Source organism: Meleagris gallopavo, chromosome 10 (assembly GCF_905368555.1).
Source record: "Meleagris gallopavo chromosome 10, MGAL_WU_HG_1.1, whole genome shotgun sequence".
NCBI classification, from domain to species: Eukaryota; Metazoa; Chordata; class Aves; order Galliformes; family Phasianidae; genus Meleagris; species Meleagris gallopavo.
Window position 1 is genome coordinate 23,999,355 of NC_139413.1, and position 21,551 is coordinate 24,020,905.

Sequence of the window (21,551 nt, forward strand, 5' to 3'; positions counted from 1 at the left end):
GGCCGTACAAAGCTAAATCTTTATTGGTGAATCCTTAGAGAAAAATGATCCAGTGAGTATTCAGAAATGCAGTCCAAGGCATGGAGAAGGAGCTACATACAGAGAGTGCAGTCATAAAAATAATCCTAAGAAATTAGCAGATCCTCCTTAAACAAACAAACAAAAAAACATTAAGACAACAAGGGGGAAGCTAGGAAGCATTATTTGCCAATAAACTGAGGTGGTCGTTTTTCCCTGAAGGCAGCCATTCCTTCCTGACGGTCTCTTGTGGGAATATTCTGCATTAAAGAAATAAATATATATTTGGTGATAAAGGAATTACACTTAAGTAATTAACTTAGACCAATTAACTTAGCAGTAGTGGTCTTGACCCTTTGCAGAGATTGCTTTTCTTAAAACAATGCATTTTGCAATGAGGAAAATAGAAAGGCTGGGTTGTAGTGAAAATCCGAGTTTCCAAGACAAAGCCCAGCAATCAGTGAACTACCTAGGACAAGTTTTCCATGCCTTTTAATACTGCCGAGAGGCACAGCAGTTAAATGGTTAACTAAGAAAGGTGCACACCCTCCAAATTTGCTAAAGAATGACTACAGGAGCAATTTTAAGTTAAGACTAAAGCTGTTAGAAAAACCCATGCTATAGTTAATGTATTTTATGTTCCTAGTTTCAACTTCAGGCAGAAGGATATTTATTTAAGGAAGGACTTTTCAAGACACAATAGTTAACAGTCTGAAATAATAATCTGGAACTACGCTTGGTTTATGTTGTCAAAGCTTAGGATTTAGCTGCTAGTCTTCCCTCTTGGAGAAGAAAATACATGTTGGGAGTCCCTGGCTTTAGAAAACATGCAGTAGTTGTGGTTCCTTTTAAAAAGCAGACTGAAGGGAACTTACCTGTGCGTAACACATCCCCTCAATTGCCATCCCTGATGCAATATCAACCTGCAGACAAGAGGGAAGGAAAGGGACACACAGTAAAAATTAACTGGTAGTGACTAGCATTAGACTTCATTCTCATATTAGAACTGCAGTGCTATCATCTGGAGAATGAAACCCTGCTGTATTAACTTTGTCTTTAAAAGCTCTAAGAGGAGTTCTAAAGGCTTTGTTTAAACAACGATTATAGTTAACTGCTGTAAGTATTTTTACTGTAGTAATTTGTAAGAGCTGCTTATCTGCCTCCCTTACTGCAGTATTTAAAAAAAGATTACCTCTATTCCTCTGTTTATTGCCAGTTTTCCCATTTTCACAGCAATTGGAGCCTTTATTTAAAAAAAAAAAAAAAGCCACATCAGTTCACAATACAGAAGCAGTTGTAGCATCACCCTACCTCCAACTGACCTTTCAGTCTAAAGCAGTTAGTTGTTTAGCTACTTCTAAAATACAATTCAGTGTTATCTACAATCAGTACATCGATAGCTTACATTGTGCACATGTATCCTGAAAGTCTGGGAAGTAAAACTATCCTATGAGTTAAATAACTGGATGTTACATTTGTTCCTACAGAAACTGCACTCACAAAAAAACAACAGAATTAAGAGACTTGGATATCAGGAGCTAAGACGTGGATATTTCATGGAAAGAAATCTCAGTTGTTTGTTCTTTCTTAAGGGAAGCAGAAATGCATTCTTTACAGTGACAATACAAATAAAACACTGACCCGAGGAAGGATTTCTTTAGCCAAAGTTAATGCTCTCTGGTAAGCTGCATCTCCCTCCTCATTTTGGGGCACGGTGTGATTTACTAATCCCATTGAGAAGGCTTCTTGTCCATCTATCTGTCTCCCTGTGAAAATGAGTTCCTTTGCAAGACCTACTCCAACACATCTGGGCAGGCGCTGGGTTCCACCTTAGGACGAGAGCAAAAACACCATTTTTCATTTCTCAGAAATGTCCCAAAAAGCAACAGCACTTTGTCTTTTTTGCAAGAGGGAAGTCTGAACAATAAAGGGTTAGCAACCACTGGCTGAATGCATCAACACATATTTGAACAAATATCTGAAAGTCTTCAGCATTCTCGAGTATTTTAATAAATGAGAAAAAGAGTGAAAGAACCACTGATTGACAGCAAGACGGGATCTGGGGCAGAACTCTAGATTCAGGGATCTCGGGCTACTAGAAGATGTTACTTAAATTACATTCAAAACCAAATAAGGAGCATATCTCAAGTGCTCTAATGGCAGAATATTTATGGAGCTGTAGAGAAAGTAAGAGGCTGAAGATACAATGAAGGTTACCTGCTCCTGGAAGAAGCCCTCTTGTGGTCTCTATAAGACCCATTTTAGCTGATGAAGCTATTAAAAAAAAAATAATTATTATTTTTCTTATGTACACATTGTCCTTATGAACTGTACTATGTTTTTCCAGGTAGCTAGAAAGTCTGAACACTACAGTGCTTAATGTCCATCTCAAGTCAGATGAGCGATGCATATAACTGCCACTTTTAGGGGTAAGTAGCAACACTGTATAGACAAATGAACTTTGGGCCACAGTAGATAAAATATATTGAATGAAAGAACTGAAATAGCAAAAGCCTTACTTCTTCCCCAACCTAATTTAAGTTGTGAATGTTAGATCTAGCCAGAGTGCTGATTCAATACTACATAAGAACTTCTGAATCCCCCCAGTGAATAGTTTTCTGACGGAATCCTAATCTTGTCTAAAAGTATGCAAGGAAATTAATTCCCCAGAAGTAACTAAATGTTTCAACTTCTGGACAAATGCCCACTTTCTTCTTGAACTGTGTAAGTTCTTTTATCCTCCTACTGGGTTCCAATAACAGTCAGCTATCACAAGAGTAAGCTTCATTTAAAATGCAGACTTATATTAAGCAACACAGACCTGCAACTCGAAGGTCACAAGCCAACGCCAGTTCTAGTCCACCGCCCAGTGCGTAGCCATCTATTGCAGCAATTGTGGGTACAGGCAGGGCAGCTAGAGAAGACAACACAGGTAATAAAGTTTTCTTCCCAAAACTATGTTGCATTCACTTCTGGAACTTAAAAGCCTAAATTTAAAGCGTTTAGTAGTTCTCTATTCTGGTTATTCTGCTGTTCTCACTGGTACTTCAGTCAGATTTAACTTTGGTATTTCTCTAGTGAGAGTAGAACAGTTCTTAAATAAGGAAAGAATATTGGTCCAAAAAAAGAGGAGTGGGCAGCAGCAGGTATAAATACCCTAACACTATCAAATACATTCAGAAGTCCAAGTGCCTCCTTCTTAGGTCACCATCATATGAGTGCTTTTAAGCACATATTAAAATTGGGACAACTAACGTCACTTAGTTTGTCTAGCATTGTTTCTCAAGGATTACATGGAATTCTATACAGAATGCTTCATTATTAGCAGATACTAATATGTACATCTGTCCACTGCTCTTCATCTTAGAGAATTCAGTACTGAAATGTATCTTGTTTGTTGAGCTGCAGCATAGTGGGTATTCTAATCAGATCTCTATATCAGATATAAGCAGGAGCCATGCAGGGAACCTCTCCTAAATGGTATCCTGCTGGGGCTGGCACCCTACTCCTCCCACAGAATTTCTGTCAGTCTTCCAGCTGAGATAGTCACAAACCAATTTCATCCATGAGATTTCTCAGCCTTTTAACAAAGTGTCCAACTTCTGCATCATCCATCTTTTCACGCTCCTTTAAGTCTGCACCTAAATCAGAAGAAGGAAGAAGGTGAGAATGCCTTTTTTTTTTTTTTTTTTAAAACAATCTGAGTAGCACACAACCTTAGGAGCCATGGACTTTTAATCACAGTTTGCAGATCCATTACCTACCAGCACAAAACACACCCTTCACTTTGCTCTTGAACACCACCACACGAACTTTCTCATCAAAGCGGAGCTGTTCCAGAGCACTGAAAAGCTGTGAGGGAAAGGTAAAAAAGAGAAAAGCTTTAAGTACATGGATGTATATACTGAAATCATAGCAAACTTCTAATCTATGCTTTTTTTTTTAATTATTTTTAATTTCTCTGCTAGTGCCAGGAGTTTCCCAGAAATCACATATGCAATCTCTTTGTGACAGCCTCAGGATGTTTCCCATCTCCTTCTCATCTCCATTCAAAGATGGATCATTGCTGTCCCTTACGCTCTCCTGCCTGTCCAGGTATGAGCCAAACTACTATCAAACATTATCAAAGCTCTGCTAAGGTCTGACAGTGAGCACATCTTTGCTGCGATTACTCCACTGAAGACATTAACTCACATTTCAGTTAGCTGATCTAACTCCACTTCTGGGCTGCTCCCCACCTGGAGTTACTGTGATACAGACCCATGGCAATCCTTTCCCTCAGGATAACCTGCCTTGCCCCAAACACAGAAAGAAATCAAATCTTGACTTCATGTTTCCCACAGCTATTCTCATCACACTGATTAATTGATTGTGATTCCAAGCATGTTTACAGACCAGGCCCATACTCACTTCATCTACAAATACTTTTCCCAAAGAATTTCTTGCATGGGGTCGGTTCATTAGGATTTCAGCAATACCTTAGGAGACAAGTTCAATTATATTTCATTTAATTCTCTGCCGCATTAAATCAAATGGGAACAATATCTGCATATGCTGCATCTTCTCTTTCCTGAAAATGTATACAAAGTATATTCTAAAGCAACTGAGTAATGTAAAAGTGGCAGTACCACGAAATACAGGAAAGTTGGTGCCTATGAAATCCTGTATTCTAGGTGACTGTAAAATTCAGTAATGTTACAAGTAATATAAATAAGCAGATCTTAAAAAAAAAAAAAAAAAAAAAAAAAATCACCTCTCAGAGTATGTTGCAGAAACACTGCAGTACTGGAAAAAAAATGTATATTACGTTTCTGTTTCAAGCGCTACTTAATTCAGGTTTTATTTTATAGTCTGCGTTCAACTCCATCTCTTAACGTGAAAATAAACATCTTGTGGGAACTGCAGTTTGCACGAGATGGACAGACTGCGTTCGCGCTCCATTTCGCGTCGATCAATCAGCTCGTTGAGGAGAGGACTGCGCTCAGAGTTCTTAAGTTCGAGCAGAACAGCAGCACCGCGATCTGTAAATCATCGGCTGCCGCTTCCCTCTCCGCTCCCAGGCGGCGCGGAGGCGCTCAGCGGTGCCTTCCCGGGGCCGGGACGGAAGGGCCGCTCCCGACCTCACGGGACGCGCCGCTCAGGGCGGGGCGAGGCACGGGCGCGCAACGCACGACCTCCGAGCACGCTGGGGACACCGGCCCGGCCCCGCGCCGAGCTCCGGGGCTGCTGCAGCGGGGCCGGGCCGGACTCACCGCCGCTCTCCCCGCCGACTCGCACCTCCGCGCCGCGCCGCGGGACGGCCGTGTGGATCCCGCCGCGGCCCCAGCGGAGCGCCGCCCGCCCCAGCCGCATCATGGCGCCGCTCGGCCGGCTCCGCGCCTCCGCTCCTCCCCGCCCTCTGAGGGCGGGTCCGGGCCGCGGCGCCTTTAAGAAGGAGGGGCGGGCGGAGGAAGAGGGAAGGTGCTGCGTTAAGCCCTGCCCCTCCGAGCGAGGCCGCGCCCAGCCGGCGCTGAGCCCCGCCCCTCCGCTCTGCTGCGGCCCGCCGCGTCTGCGAGGAGCGAGGTGGTCCCGCAGCCATCATGCGGCGTCGGGTGTTCGTGGTGGGCGTCGGTATGACCAAGGTACCGTGCGGCCCCCAGAGGGGGAGAAGGGGGAGAAGCACAAGGAGAAAGCGCGCGAACTACGAACGGCCGACGGCGCGTAGCGCTGTTAGTGCCGGCGCCGCCCGTTCCTTCGTTCCTTGGCCGTGCGAGGCGGCCTGGCGCCGGCGATTGGAGCTGCGCGGACTTTGGCCGCTTGTTTTTGGGTCGGTGAAATGGCTTATGTTAGCAAACGGGATTTAAAAGGCATTGCTCATAAACGTGTTCCTTGGTAGCTCTTAAGCCGTAGGATCGCAGTATGTCTCCGGGTGGGTCGCTGAGGCCGGTACTCCGATTTGAGCGAAGGATGTGTTAAATCTCAGTGATTTGTTCTGTTGTTTTTTTTTCTTGTCAGTTTGCAAAGCCCAGTGAGAACAGTGTTGATTATCCCGACCTAGCTAAAGAGGCTGGTAAGTCAGCAGTAAAAAAGCATTTAGCTTGACCACCAACTCTAGTTTAAGTCAGATGCAAAAAAGCAAATCTAAAGCTTACCCATGGTAAGAAAGACCACTTGAAAGTGAATCCCAACTGCCCTGCAGCCTTACGGGACTGAAGTCAAAAGGATGCCTTGACACTGAATCGGACACATCCTTTCCTATCTATGCATGCTACTCGTGCTTCCCTGGGAGCAGCCTTTGTGCGTGAACATGGGACTGATCGGTTGGCATTTGCTGGGAAAGGAGCTTGCTGAGAACTAAGCACACCACAGGCTTGGCCTAATGAGAGTTAAGATGCAGAACTTTTGGACCATTCATGTCCTATAATGGAGAACTTTCACCTCTCTGCTTTGTGTGCAGACGCACGAATCACACATGCTAAGCTAAGCCTGCTTGTTATGATTGTGAGAGCTGCTTTTTTTCAGAATTTTTTTCTTTTTCTCCCCAACTTTTAAAATTCTTTAGGCCAGAAGGCTTTAGCTGACGCTGGGATTCCGTATTCAGCAGTGGAGCAGGCCTGTGTGGGTTATGTTTATGGTGAGTATCATCTTGTGCTTGGGACGTGCGCGTGACGTATGTGATCTGTGACACTCACAGATGTGGGTAAAGTTTATCCACGTCTGTGTGGAGAAATGAAGGGGGATCCCATCAATTTCCCATCTATTTCAGATGATAAAAACTCCAAGCTTTTAAAGTCCGATGATTCGTATCTTTCTAAGGTTTTTCTGTTGTGTGTGGCTGAGAGATAGTTGAGATGACAGCTCAGACTTTCAGACTTGAACAGTGGCATTGTGTTAATGTTGTGTCCTGTGTTAATGTCTGTCTCTGCATAAAGGCGACTCAACCTGTGGACAGCGGGCCATCTATCACAGTTTGGGTTTAACTGGCATTCCTATCATTAATGTTAACAACAACTGTGCTACTGGATCTACTGCTTTGTTCATGGCCAGACAGCTGGTAGAGGGAGGTGAGTTGTTTTGCTCTGCAGCCGAGTAACTCAGTCTTCATTTGTAGAAATATAACTTCCTTGTTCTGTTTCTTAAGTTTCTTTGTGGATTCTGCTACTTTCTTGCACCTAATTGCTTATGTTTCTGTAACAACAACTGTAGGAAGGTGCCCTACGATTATTCTAGTATTACTGGCAGAGGTATAAGTGCTCGGTCATATAAGGTACTTGTTCTCAAACTGTGGAGAACTGTCCTAAAATAAACCTAAGTGCTTTGGTGATTTTTTTAGTCTTCAGTATTAATGTTTTTGTAACAGAACCATCCTCGTCCCAACTGGACTCACTTTTAAAAATTGAGAAGGGAGGAAGAACAGTAATGGATATCTACTGTAATGAGAAAGTTGGTTGTACGTATTGTCGTTTATAGCTACATTGTGTTCTGAATAGCCAAAACTTTTATTTTAAGGTTTGGCAGACTGTGTTCTGGCACTTGGCTTTGAGAGAATGGCAAAAGGATCCCTCGCTTCAGGTGTAAGTGTCTGAACATCTTACGTATCTCATTGTATTCACAGATGGAGAACACCTCCACATTCCCTGAGACATTCTCATAAGTGGTTTGACATGCTGCTGTAGATAGTTACAAAATAAACCTTTTTTTTTTTTTTACTCGTAGAAACTTGTAATGAGTTTTATGGTTCTGATTGCAGCTACGATGTGCAGATTTAGTATGGAATGTTTTAGAATTAATTTGAAGTAGCCCATCACATTTTTAGTACTTTGTAAAAATATATTTAAGGCAGGGTTAAATAATGAAGAGGATAATGAAATTATGATTTACTTTATAGCTATTTCTCTTCTTTTTAGTTTTCAGACAGAACAAATCCAATGGACAAACATTTAGAAATAATGATAAATAAATACGGCTTAGCAAGTGCTCCAGTAACACCACAGATGTTTGCAAATGCTGGCAAGGAACATATGGAGAAATACGGTATTGTTAAAGACACTTATTTTCTCTATTTTCACATTAGGGAGCATTGAATATTCAAGTAGAGTCATCTGTTATCTAGAACTCAACCACCTTTCTTAGAATTATGTTGAATTAAAAGAAAGCTTTGATGCAGTCTTTTGTAAAGTTGTTTGTGAAGTTCAAAGTTTTATGACACTAATACAGTATTTAAAAGTTAGGTTAGAACGCTGTGTTTAAACCAAGTATTCCAACACGGCTTATTTTCTCCTTCCAGGGACAAATCCAGAGTACTTTGCAAAAATTGCATGGAAGAATCACAGCCATTCAACCAACAACCCGTGAGTAAAGCACTCCCAACTCCATACTGAGCAAATGTTACCTGTACACAATTCCTGTAAAACAGATAAAATTTTTAGAAATGCTTAGAATATGTTGTTTATCATAGCTGGTATAAATTCTAAATCCATTGTCTTGTACTTAGTAAAAACAGCTATATAGTTAGTTGAATGATAGTGAGTTATTAGTAATGTCTACTCCTAAGGACTGCACTAAAACTCAAATTGCATCTTTGTTTCCCACAGGTATTCCCAGTTCCAGAAGGAATACACATTAGATGAAGTTCTGCAGTCTCGCAAAATTTTTGATTTCTTGACTGTCTTACAATGTTGGTAAGGAGAAAACCTGGCACTGGGAAAGAAATCTTGTTAAGACAAATTTGGTAGTTCATCTACTTAAGTAAAGTTTGCTTACTGTTAAATTAAAAGTTACAGTTCATTTTATGTATTTTCTAATTTTTTAGATGTCATACTATTCAAAGTTTGCATAGATATTACTGCAGTGGGCAGCATTAAAAACTGGAGGTCTTCAGCAAACACTTACGGAAATTTGTAGTTACAATTGCATCAGTCAAAATGCACTTTTTCCTTTGTTTTCAAATGTAATGCTATGGAAGATCAACATTAATAATTCAGAATGATGACATTATTTTTCTTTCCATTAGTCCGACATCAAATGGCGCTGCAGCTGCAATTTTGGCTAGTGAGGACTTTGTGAAAAGGCATAAGTTACAGCCTCAAGCTGTGGAAATTCTAGCCCAGGTGATGGCTACTGATTACCCAAGCACATTTGAAGAGAACAGTTGTATGAAGATGGTAGGTTTGTGGTCCTATAGTCCATAATAATTGGGATTTTTTTTAATATCTGCAAGTCCTAATGATACAATAGAATATCAACCAGCAAGCAAGCAAACTGTGACTTGGGCAGGTGAAGTGGGCAAACAGCATAGTTATGAAATAACACTAAGAAATAAATAAACATTAAAAATCTATTTAATTATTTAAAGGCTACTTAATAGAAACGTGAACTGGAAAAAATGTAGTTTCTTATGCAAAACTATTTGTTTAATTTCTCTGTTTATAAGATGAATAAAACTTAAATCCACTTTCCTTATGTTAATATAATTCTGGAGCTGAAATAACCTGTTGTTTGGTCATGAAGGGCTATGATAGGAGATGCACTAAAGTGAATGAAAATGCCACCTCCAACAGGTTATCTTCACTTGCAGGATAAATAGCAGCACATTAAAATTAAGCGAAGGAATGAAATAAATAGCTGTTTCTTTAATGATATTTTAATTTCTTGCAGGTTGGTTATGATATGACTAAAAAAGCTGCAGAAAAATGTTTTAAAAAAGCAGGCCTAAAACCTACGGATGTCGATGTGATTGAACTCCATGACTGTTTCTCAGTTAATGAGTTCATTACGTATGAAGCTCTTGGACTCTGCCCAGAAGGTAATAGCATCAGTGAAGCTCTTTATTTTACTAAAATGGAAAGTGTTAACAAATATTTTTTTATCTCTTCATGTAATTAATTAGAGTTGTGTACTGGACAGATGTTATATATTTGAACACCATATTAGCTAGCCTGGAGGAAAAAGCAAGCTTTCTATATAGTAACATAAAGAAGATGTGCAAACTGTGGGAAGTATTTAACAGATTGGTGTGTTACTGTGATTTCTACAGAAGTACAGAAGGCAAATTAAAATGTTGGACAACTGTATGAAATCACATAGCAAGTTTGTACAGGAGTGGCTCTTCAAGCAGGAGAAGGGCTCTGGGATTGCAGTATCTGATGCAGTCTTTCTCTAATTTTGTTATGCGACTTTGAGAAAACATTAAACTTTTGTCACTAGATGGTGTATTTTACTAAGTGAGCATTCTCAATGAGACAACTTCACGGGCCTTCAGGAAACATTGTTTTGCAGCCCCCAGTGTTGATAATTTTGCAAGTAATTCCTTTCAGAGATAACAAAGCAAAGATATTTTCACAGCAGTCACTAATTACAACTAACCTTTCTTTTACAAAAGAAAACCCACAAATTTCATGGTAGCTTCCTTAGTATAATAACTAATCACTGCATGATGTTGACCATATCACAACACTGTGTATCCACAACACAGCTGAGCAGCTAATTAAAACAAGCCTTTGCGTCAGGCACTCACACCTGGCTCCTCTCCTGCGTTCCCTTTCTCCAGTCATGTCAGCCATGTCTTGTGAACGTTGCTGGTCTCAGTTCAGTCTGCCCTTGTAAAATCTGTGCTGGCGTATTTCTAAGGTTTTGACGGACAGAAAGCATTTGCAGCATCTTTGGTTTGTGATGCTAGAACTGAAAAATGATGTTTAAAAAAAAAAAAACACTGAGCATATCTCTTTTTCTAACTCTTGTTCCATCAGGAAAAGCGTGTGACCTGATTGACAGAGGAGACAACACTTACGGAGGAAAATGGGTCATTAATCCTAGTGGTGGCTTGATTTCCAAGGGACATCCCCTCGGTGCTACAGGTAGCAAAACGCATTGCACTCGGTCACACCTTCAGGCACCTATCTGTTTTGGAGCAGGCAGGTGCTTCCCACTGCCGTTTGTACGGGCAGAAGCGGGACTCGCTTCAATAACTCTTTTATTCGTTGTCGTGCTTTAAAACCGAGCTTTTGGAGAGATTTGCCACAGCCGTGATTCTAGCTGCGTATGAGCTTCCCGCCCAGCGCCGCCCGCCCCTCCTTCCCGCCCACACGCGCTCTCTGCTCGATGTTTCAGGCCTGGCGCAGTGCGCCGAACTCTGCTGGCAGCTGCGCGGCCTGGCCGGGAGGCGGCAAGTAGGCGGCGCGCGGCGGGCTCTGCAGCACAACCTGGGCCTCGGCGGGGCTGTGGTGGTGACGCTGTACGCCATGGGCTTCCCCGGAGCCGCGAGGTGAGCGCCGGGACTGAGGAGGGTAGAGCCCCGAATGGGGTCGTGTGTGCGGCGCGGGAAGCGGCTCCGAGCGGCGGGGCTGCGCTGTGTGTGTGAGCGGGGCCAGGTGTCCGTAACGATCTGCTGCTGGCACCTCGACCTGCCTTTCCGTGGGTGAAAGGCACGAGCTGTAGCCGAGGCTTGCTGCTCAGGGCCCGACTGGGCACAGCTGGAAGTCTGAGGGCGATGCTTTCTGAGGGCGATGCTGTAGGCCGTGCCCCGCTTTTCTGTCGCTTTGAGCTTCATCTGTAAAACTCCGTGTGAGCGCAGGGAGCTGTGGGCGCTGTGCGCAGCTGTGGGTACAGCGTTCACCTCCAGGTGCTGAGGGGCAGTGCCTTCCTGTCCGCTGTGGGAGGCTTTGCAGATGAAGGTTCTCCCAAAGAAATGCCTTTATTTCCAATAGGCGATTTCACTTTTATTGGTATAGAGAATTGCCTTTGTTATTTCACAGGTGCATACCGAGGCAGAGACTCACAGAGTCATCGAGTTGGCACCTCAGTGCCTTCCCAGCACAGCTGTGCTGCCATGGCTATGGGCACCTCCAGGGACAGAACACCACAGCCCTGGTAGCGCTGGGGCCTCATCCCCTCTGCAGTCCATGTTTCACCTGCAGTCCATGTTTCACCTGCAGTCCATGTTTCACCTGCATTGAAGGTGTTTGCAGATCCCTGGTTCTCTGAAAGGCTTTGGCACAGGGAGTTCCATCAACGTGTAATAGACTTTGGAATGAAACAGTGCAGCTGATGTGTTGAGGCAGCAGTTACGTAACTGAGTGGTGCTGAGCGTTGTGTAAGTGAGGGAAAGGCAGCAGCATTGCATGGCTGTGAGATGTGCACAGACCCAGTCATTAGATTCAGATCCTGTCTGTGATCTGTGGGTTTGGTAAGAGTTGCCAAGAGTTTAAGATGTGATAGCAGAACTTGATTTGTTTTGGATTAATTGTTAAAACAATGCTGCTTTTTTTTTTTTTTTTTTTTCTTGTAGGTACCTTGTAGCTTTACATCCTGCAGGTACATCATTCATTTATTAGCAGCTATGTGTCTTCAAATGACACAGTCCCTACAATTGCTCCCCTAGCAAACATCTACTGGAGTGCTTTGCTCTTAGCACCACGCAAATAAGTTCTGGCAGCACTTCTTCAAGTGATTCTGTCACTTCAGCAGTGTCATACATGACCACAGCTTTGAACTCTGCTTCAAAGTGTGGAGATGATGATAATTACAAACTTGCTTTTTCCAGCTGCATGAATGTTTCTTTGGATATTTCTATACCCAGTTAATCTCCAGGTGCCCCTGCACAAAGGGAGGGATTAGTTGTCATGCTCCTGTCAGGCTGTGCAGGGGAGAGATGTGGGCTGATGGCTCTGCAGGATCCAGGAGCACAGCTCAGTATCTCCTGAAACAGCAAACAGGTGCATGTGAATTGTGAGGGAAAAGGGGAAGCAGCACTGATGGTCTCTGAATGACTACTGTCTTGTATGAGCTGGGGCAGGACATTTAGCTTTGGATTTCATGATAGCTTGTTGAGAAGGTACACGAAATGCAGGAATGCTCTCAGTGGGAAAGTGGGAAGTAAATCAGAGCCCAATGACCATTAGGGCTGAAGCTTTTCTTGCAATTGCAAAATCCCCCAAAATAGATACTGTAGTCAGTTAATTTTTTAAATATACAAAATAAAGGTTGTAACCAACTGACTGGCTACTTAACGTACCAACTTATTTCGTAGAAGGTACTCAAAATGATAAAAATGATTGAGTCTCACTTTTGGGGAAAGAAAAGACATATTAGCTGTGATGGGGCAGTGAATCTTTCTAGCTTCCACTGTAACTTGAAGCTAGAAATAATGTTAACTACAAGATGTTCTTAAGCAAGGTGACAGAATTTAGGACTGTTTCTGGGAATACAATAACTGAACTTCTGGACCCATTCTGTAAATGAGTTTATTTGATCACCAAAAAAAAAAAAGTAGTCTATGTAGTCCTTGAGGTGGTGCTTGTGCTGTTTCTCTCTTTGCGCACAGTGTGGCGATAGAGTTGGCTGATTGATCTGGATGGTTTACTTTCCTTGCCACAAGTCCTGCCTGCACATCTGAAGCAGCTGTGCGCTGGAGGTGGCTGTGACACTGCTGTCTCACCCTCAGAAAGAAAGACAGCTCTGCTTGGATTTAGTGGGGCTGCCCTGTGTTGTTGAAGCGTTTCAGTGTGGCTCTTTTCAGTGGTGTTGACCTGTTTGCAATAATTTGAAGACGTTGAAAATGTGATTAAATGTTTTTGTTTTTTTTCTTTTTTCCCCTCCAGTGATGGCCGAGTTACGGCTGTGCCTCTCAGCGCAACTGTTGATGGATTTAAGTCACACTTGGTCTTCAAAGAGATAGAAAAGAAGCTCCAAGAGGTATTTTGGGACTACTTTTACCTGTAGTGCCTTTTTATTTATGACAGGACATATGCAAAACCTGGAGGGAATACAGTACCATAAATCACCTTTTCAGTGCTGCTTGGTGAAACAGTTCCCTGTCAGATCTCTTTCAGTTCTGTACCATAAAGTGTTTTTTTCAGACAGCCCTTAACTGTACAAGAGTATTTGAGTAGAGAAACATTTAAGCCATATACAAGGAATTCACACTAACAAGTTTGTTATTTATTGCTTTGTAGGCATGAGTAAAAAGAAATCACAGTTTGGTAGATAGCAAGATAAGACTTTGGGGGCAATTGTCTTTGTTTTGTTTTGCTGAATAGATTTTAATAGAGAAAGATGGCCATGGGTGTTTTTCTCAGTGGTTGTTTAAATGAAGGCTAGTAGAATGAAAGGAATAATTCTATAGGTAGTAGAAGTTGTTGGCAGAAAGGGTGAAGTTTTTTAAAGCGCTTTCTTTTTAACTGTTTTAAAATTCTTCTGAAGAAAATGAGTAATTTGCATATTATGTGTCCATTACAGGAAGGAGAGCAGTTTGTCAAGAAAATTGGTGGTGTCTTTGCCTTTAAAATAAAAGATGGTCCTGGTGGGAAGGAAGCGACTTGGATAGTAGATGTGAAGAATGGTAAAGGCTCAGTAGCAGTTAATGCAGGTCAGTGTAATTTTTGTCATGTCATTGCAGAAGATGAATAAGATGATTGTAAATGTTATAAATTCTTTTTTTTGCTGAAGCGATAGTGATGTTGAACAAAACTGGAGTTGGTGTTACTTAAGTTATAAACTTTTCTTAATACTGACACTTTTATTCCATGGTGTTTAGGACCAAGATTTCTCCTCCTGTGAATTCTGTGTGTGTAGGTGCATGTTTTGTTAGGGGTACCTGTCAGCTGTGTCACTCAACTCCCACAGGGACCAGGAGGGAAGTAAACAGAACTCTTGTTTTGTGGGTTTGTGTGTGTTGTTTTTTATTTGTTAGTTTTTGTTCTGTTTTGTCAGGTGCTTTGTGGGAGACACCTGGTCTAGGTGGTAGACTGGTCTATCTCGTCTAGTTCCTTCTCTGCAGCTAGTTAAGCAATAAAACTTACCTGATTTCAATGCTGTACTAGCTGATGTAAACTTTAGGTCCATTTTAAAAAGGGTGGACATAAATAAGACTTGAGGACTGGGTGGTGGAGGTGGGTTTTCAATATAAGTATTGGAGATGAAGGATTTGTACCTTTGCCATGGAAGTGTCTTGTCTAAAACCTGCATCCTTTTAATGTAAAGATAAAGCCAAAGATGACATTATGTTCTCAAAATCTTGTCTGCCCATGAGCCTGCATTATAAAGCTTTTAATTAAAAAATGTGAAAGGGGATTGATTTGGAATTTGTTTATCTAAGACCTTAGGAGAGAAAAGTACTCTTTTCTGCTACGTGGGCAAGATTTTATCAAAGACTTAGTTTAGTAATACAGTGACTGGAGGAAAAAGTGTGTGAAGTTTTTAGCCCTTTACTATATGTATTAATACTTAAATCTGAATGTTTAAAAATATCTAGTCATTTCTTGTAAGAAAATGAAAAACCTTCTGGATTTCAATTAATTCAAATGAGAGCTTTTGGAATGCTTGTGTTCTCACTTGAGGAGAAGGTAGTGAAATTCAGTATCTTTGGAAAACATCAGGGAAAATATGTTCATTTTGTGTGGATTATACTACTAGCTTGGTGAAACTTAGGATGATTGTGAACACTTGTAATTAATATTCTATGTGATTACAAGTAGTTTTTTTTTTTTAATGGATGGGTTTGCTTAGCACTTCTCAGAAAGTCCATCTTTCTTCAGCATTGGGATGGTCTGTGCTATAATACAGCTTAGATGCATGTTAGCTCTTAAGTGATCTCTTATTGATGTTTCCTAATGACGTTTATTTAAAAGTGCTTCAGGTACCACTGTGCTAATCTGGAGTGTTGGCAGATTCTTTGGGGATTTGCAGCTTGTGTTACTGTTCTGTCTGTTTGAATCTTCACAGTCATCTTTGTTTTACAGATAAGAAAGCAGACTGTACAATTACAATGGCTGACACTGATTTGTTAGCTCTGATGACTGGCAAAATGAATCCTCAGACAGTAAGTGTAACATAGATGAAAATAAGATAATACTGATATTTTGGGAGCTTTTTTGAGCATATTTCAGCTTAAATTATTTGAATAAATCCCTTCCTCTAAAACTGCATGGCTGGGAGGGCTTTCTGATAACACAAGTAATACGCAGTACCAAGTCTATTCTCTTCAGGTATCACAAAGATAGTAAATACACTTTCTCAGGCTTCTGTTCTTCCTTTTAGTGTAAGAAAATAACAATTGCTGATGAATGCCAGGAGTCTGATAGAACTGTTGGAATTACAGTATGGCAGGCCAAGACCTACAGGAGTATAACAACACATAACTTCTGGGAGGAGTATGACTGGGGTCACGAGTTGCATTGCTATTGCATTTCATGCTTTTTTTTTTTTTTTTTTTTTTTCCTCTCTAGGCCTTCTTTCAAGGCAAATTGAAGATATCTGGGAACATGGGCATGGCAATGAAACTTCAAAACCTACAACTTCAGCCAGGGAAAGCTAAACTTTGAGCCTTTGAACTTGCTGAAGTAACAGTTGCTACTTCATGCTCTTTACAGCAAATTAGAATGATGCTGGATGTTGATAACATGACACAGACTGGGCTTATTTGGATCTCTCATCTAAAATCAGTGATTAGAGACCTTAACGCTTAATAAATTCCATCAGTTAGTAAATGGCAAAGATTTTTAGGCTAAGCTTGAGGCAGTAACTCTTGCAAATGGTTTGTGGTTTGTATTATGAAAACAAATTTCTCTTTTAATCTAAGAAAAATTTAATAAAACAGAATTGATGGAGGCTGCATAGTGTTGTTCAGGTTAGTTGGGAAGAGAGTGAGCAAGGTTCCAAATAGTTTGATTTATCACTTAAATTTGCATTTTTAAAAGACTGTAATAGGAGATCATATAAATGCTTTCAGACTTCTAACAAATCTGCTGCTGCTTAAATTAAAATGGACTTATAAAGGGGGATCTCTAATAATGTTTTTAAAATAGCCTTCAGGAATTTGCTATAAAATACTTTTCTTATTACTACTTTGGAGTTAAAGCTATCCACAGGTAGGTAGAGATTGCTTTGAGATTTACAGAATTTGATAATACTTAACCTTGAACAAAGGTAAGGTTTGTCAGGAGAGCAGAGAGGGAATATAACCAATGGTTACCTGTTTTCTCCTGAGAAAGTCTGGTGTTGGTCATTATAAATTTCTTACCTGTAAAAGCTTTAACTTCTGTTTTGGGAACATGTATCCTGGTTGGAAGTTTAATAGAAAATTAAATATAATTTTCCTGTTCTTCTGTGCATCTCTTCCTTGGATTTGGAAACAGATTTCATATTCGTGCACTAAATTGAGCATTTTGTACAGATTGTCACTTAGGGCTTCCATGGTCATCCATTTATTTATTTTTCTTCTTCAGCTTCAGCCCATAGATGCTTCATCAACTCTGCCTCAGTCCATTACGCACACTTGCCATATGTGGGTCAGGATTGAGGAACTTTCACATCTTTCTTCATAGAAGTGTTACCATCATCACCCCACTGAGGCCCAGGTTATGCTGCAGCATCAGCTGGGCCCCACTGCCTCCTCCTGGCTAGAACATGCTGTGGGCATGGTGCTCACATGGTGCTCACATGCTGCCATCTTGGTGTGTGCCAAAGAGCCACACTTCTGGGCTGTTGGTGTGAGTGTCCCTGGAGACACCCGAGGTCAGGCCGTTGGGGCTGTGAGCACCTGATGGAGCTGTGGGTGTCCCTGTTCAGTGCGGGGGGGATTGGACTAAATGGCCTTTAAGGGTTCTTTCCAACTCAAACGATTCTATGATTCTGCTCTTAGAAATGGCCGTAAGAATATAGCACTATACTACAATGGAGTTAAAAACTCCTCGAATGCAAATTGTATTGTGATTGGAATTGCTGTTGGCCTAGCTAGTTAACAGAAGGAATGTACTGCAGGTGTGTTCTGTGACCTTCCTTCCTAATAATAAATTAGTATGATTTGAGAACATTAAGACTTTACCACCCAGATAACTCGGAAGGTATTTCCTTAGGAGGCCTGAAATGAATATTAATCCCATTTCAGTGCAGCCTTGGTTTTAAGATTGTTTACTCTTTATCTCACTGTACTGTTCTGCAGTTACAATTCAGTTTCACTGACAAATTTCTTCCCTTTTACCGTCCACAGAACTCCATCCCTATCCATAAGCAGCTGCATGGGCAAGGGCATAGGCAGAATCTGCATTGAATGCAGTGAATCTTACGCGTTCCTAAGAGAAACATCATGGAAAGAATGAGTAAGAAGTTTTGTAATTTCATCCATGTCAGACTAAACAGACCACCCCCAGTTCCCCAGCACCAAGGACAGTGTGTGCCCACGGGACGCCTTGTCCTGGTGTGGTTTGGGAACTTGTGTGCCCTTCACTGGGCACAGAGCTGTCCTCATGGCTGCTCGACAGGGAAGGGAACTGACTGCCTTCAGGCACAGCACGTTCTGCATTGCATTCGCTTCTCAATCCTCTGCAATTGAGAGAGGCACAGATACCAGTAATTGCCTCTACATTTTTCACTATGGAACTGACAAGAATTAACACATCCCTAGCAATGGAATTCTTCCATCACAGATACTCATGCTCCCATTTAACTGGTGTGTTTTTCTTCCCAATACTATTTTTTTTAACCCCAAATTGACAGCAGGTGATCAACCTGTTGCAGCTATTTAGGTTAAGGTGTGCTATTTACAAGGTTTCTTCTCCAGCTTCCTGCCACCTGCTCATTCCCAACAAAGAAGGTGCATTACCCTCACAAATCCCAGTGCTCCTCAAGAGCCATCTCATGTGGGAGAGAAGGTGAGACGTTAAAGAACACAAAGGAAAACCTGTGTTGCTGAGAAACAATATCAGATAAGTATTTTGAGATCCCAAACTTAACAGAAATAGCTTTTATTATTGTTGTTATATTAAGGAAGCTACCATGAAATTTATGGGTTTTCTTTTGTAAAAGAAAGGTTAGTTGTAATTAGTGACTGCTGTGAAAATATCTTTGCTTTGTTATCTCTGAAGGGAATTACTTGCAAAATTATTATCAACGCTGGGGGGCTGCATAACAATGTTTCCTGAAGGTCCATGAAGTTGTCTCATTGAGAATGCTCAGACTTAGTAAAATACACCATCTAGTGACAAAAGTATGCAATTTTCTCAAAATCACTCAAAAACAATTCAGAGAAAGACTACATCATACTGCAATCCTGGAGCCGCTAATCTCACAAACTTGCCATGTTACTTCATACAGTTGTCCAACACTTTGTCTTCTGTACTTCTCTAGAAATCACAGTACTACACCAATTTGTTAAATGCTTCCTACAATTTACACATCTTTATGTTACTACACAGGCAGCTTGCTTTTTCCTCCCATGAGGTTACATAAAATGGTATTCGAATATATGAGATCTGTCCAGTACACAACTCATATGAAGAAGTAAAAAGATACTTGTAACACTTCCCATTTTAGTATAACAGTGTGCTTCAGTGATGCTATTATCTTCCAGACAGTCCAAGAGCTTCATAGGTAATGAACTCATTAACAAAGAAGTAGTCATGAAATTCAGTCGCTTCAACATTGGCAGGTGATAGGTAGCAGGATGAGCAGGGCCAAGCTGCGCATGGGCTGTAGGATATGCCCCCAGTAGGGCATGCCAGAGCACAGTGAAGAGCACTGAGAGCGCTCTAAATGACCCTGGAGTACACTGGGTGTTCCTGGAAGGCCTCTAGGATGCTTTACAGCTCACTTGAGGAGCTGTATTTGTATTACAGTGGTCTTGAGTAAGCTTGGGGAGTCCTGGAAGTTCTCTGTTGGACACTAGGATGTTTTTATGGCACTCTGTAGAGCACTTAAGAGAGTTATGAGAGCATTGTAGTGTGTCTCAGACTACAGTGGGAGGACCTGGGTGTCCTCTAGGAGACACTAGGAAGCCTCTAGTGTGGCTTAGAGCACATGCAGGGTCACTGGGAGCACTCCAGCATGCCATTGAGTACCCTGGGGGGCTCTGTGGAGTTCTCTAAGTGCACACTAGGAAGCTTCTAGGACAAACTAGAACACTGCGGGTGTATTTATTGACCCAGAGAGGCCTCTGCAGTCTAGAAAGCAGTGAGGTTTCTTTGGAGTCTTACGCATCTGAGAGTACAGAGGGTGCTATAAAACATGCTGGGCAGTTGCAGGAATCTTCTATAGTGTCTAAAATATTCTAGGGTGCGTTGCTGGCATCTGGGGCACCCTACAGCACAGGGAGAGCTCTGGGATTATGCTAGCTTTTTGCCCATCTCTGCTTACTGGTGATGGTGGTGAAGTGAGATGGTGGGGAACACTGAGGCTCGGCAACACAAAGGAGGTCAGTTGTTGGGGCTGTAGTACTGTGTAGCCATGCTGGGTATCCAGTGGGGACGAGGGGTGAATGATTTGTGTCTAATGGCCTTTCTGAAGGGTCAAAAAGAGTTCCGTCCCTGTGGGCTTGTTGGGAGATAGAGCTCTGAGCTAGGCTGCTGTGACCCCAGTACAGGGTCACTTCTATATGGCCTGAAGCTGCAGCCCTCATATGCCCAGTTCATCTGAGAGCTGTTTAAACTGTCACCTCCTTGGAACAGGAACTCCATTGCTTCCTGTTTCACAGAGTGCTGAGCTGGATGTCAGCTCTTGTTAAACGGAGAAGAATAAGATTGCAATTAGCCCGGTGGATAGAAGACAGGAAAAAGTCTCAACTATGAGAAATCAACCCTTGTGGAAGCAAACCACGTGTGGAGAGCAAATGCTGGAGAAAGAAAAACAGCAAAACACAACTAGTGGAAAAAATTCACTTATTACCTAAGTAAACAGCAGGGTAATTTGTTGGAGTAACAACAGCGTGAGCTGTTCTGTACCATATATCTGTAACAAGAATTCATTGCTGAGAGAAAAGCAGATGACTTTATAAGACACTGTGTGGTTGTTCTGGGAAATGTTAGTTATTTACTGTTGGTATAATAACAGAATTATCCTAGTAGTGCTGCAGCAAGCTAAAAAGAACATGTATAGCATAAAGCAAGTACAAAATATGCTGTGCCTGTGTCCCATATTTCAGGTAGATTAAAAACAGTCATGGATTCTTTTATTATTATTATTTTTTGAATAGTACATATCCTGTGGGAGAACAAACATCTTAAAATTCATTTGGATCAACACACAGATGCCAATAGGCAGTTGGCCAGGCTCTGCTGTGCATACTTAGGTTTGAAAAATACTTCCTTTCCTGCCTTGGAGACAAAAACGCCTTTTACTCTCAGTGTTTTGATTGTTCATTTTTTAAAGCAAATGACAGCAAGTTACTTAAAAGATTGTTAATAGGATTTGTTCTCTGCTTTCAATTAAAGGTGCATACAGCACTGGACTCTTGAGGAATGACAGTGTTTCTGTAGAGTCTTATTTAAATTGGGTAAATAAAGCTGAAAGTAAAGAACGTTTTATGACATGTTGATACAACTAAAACTTAACTTTCCTGACTGCCTTATGCCTCACTCCATGCTTATCAAAGGAAGCTGATGTAATGCTGCCGACTGAACCAGTGTTCTTATACCTTCTTAAATGTGCTCATGTTTTGATAGATATGCTTACACCTTCCGTTCTCTTTCCTGTTGTTTCTTGACTGGGATGTGCTTTATTTGTGTATGCTGTCCATGCGATCTAAAGAAATGATTGTACCAGAATTTAAACTGAATTTTCAGCTT

At 41.6% G+C, this 21,551-nt stretch overlaps 2 protein-coding genes across 6 annotated transcripts; one reads left to right on the forward strand and one right to left on the reverse strand.

The window, feature by feature from the left end:
- ECHDC2 (enoyl-CoA hydratase domain containing 2) lies at positions 1–5,436 on the reverse strand. 5 transcript variants are annotated; one of them, XM_085232087.1, is made up of 10 exons: positions 5,271–5,431; positions 4,429–4,496; positions 3,783–3,870; positions 3,573–3,659; positions 2,840–2,932; positions 2,236–2,292; positions 1,660–1,847; positions 1,211–1,261; positions 894–941; positions 1–278 (listed from the first exon to the last, which is right to left on the reverse strand). In XM_085232087.1, exons 1-10 carry the CDS (start codon positions 5,371–5,373, stop codon positions 201–203), a joined length of 861 nt encoding a protein of 286 aa, XP_085088213.1. In that variant the 5' UTR covers positions 5,374–5,431; the 3' UTR covers positions 1–200. The 5 variants fall into 5 exon arrangements, with proteins under 5 accessions (XP_085088213.1, XP_085088212.1, XP_085088215.1 ...); XM_085232086.1 differs by having other exon boundaries at positions 5,296–5,423; XM_085232089.1 differs by lacking the exon at positions 5,271–5,431 and adding an exon at positions 4,772–5,240.
- Positions 5,437–5,482: 46 nt separating this feature from the next.
- SCP2 (sterol carrier protein 2) lies at positions 5,483–17,095 on the forward strand. The gene is made up of 16 exons (XM_003208849.5): positions 5,483–5,639; positions 6,013–6,067; positions 6,560–6,631; positions 6,930–7,061; positions 7,507–7,571; positions 7,905–8,031; positions 8,285–8,348; positions 8,592–8,678; positions 9,011–9,161; positions 9,655–9,802; positions 10,746–10,853; positions 11,107–11,260; positions 13,596–13,689; positions 14,233–14,362; positions 15,735–15,814; positions 16,221–17,095. Exons 1-16 carry the CDS (start codon positions 5,598–5,600, stop codon positions 16,314–16,316), a joined length of 1,605 nt encoding a protein of 534 aa, XP_003208897.2. The 5' UTR covers positions 5,483–5,597; the 3' UTR covers positions 16,317–17,095.
- The last annotated feature ends 4,456 nt before the right edge of the window (positions 17,096–21,551 follow it).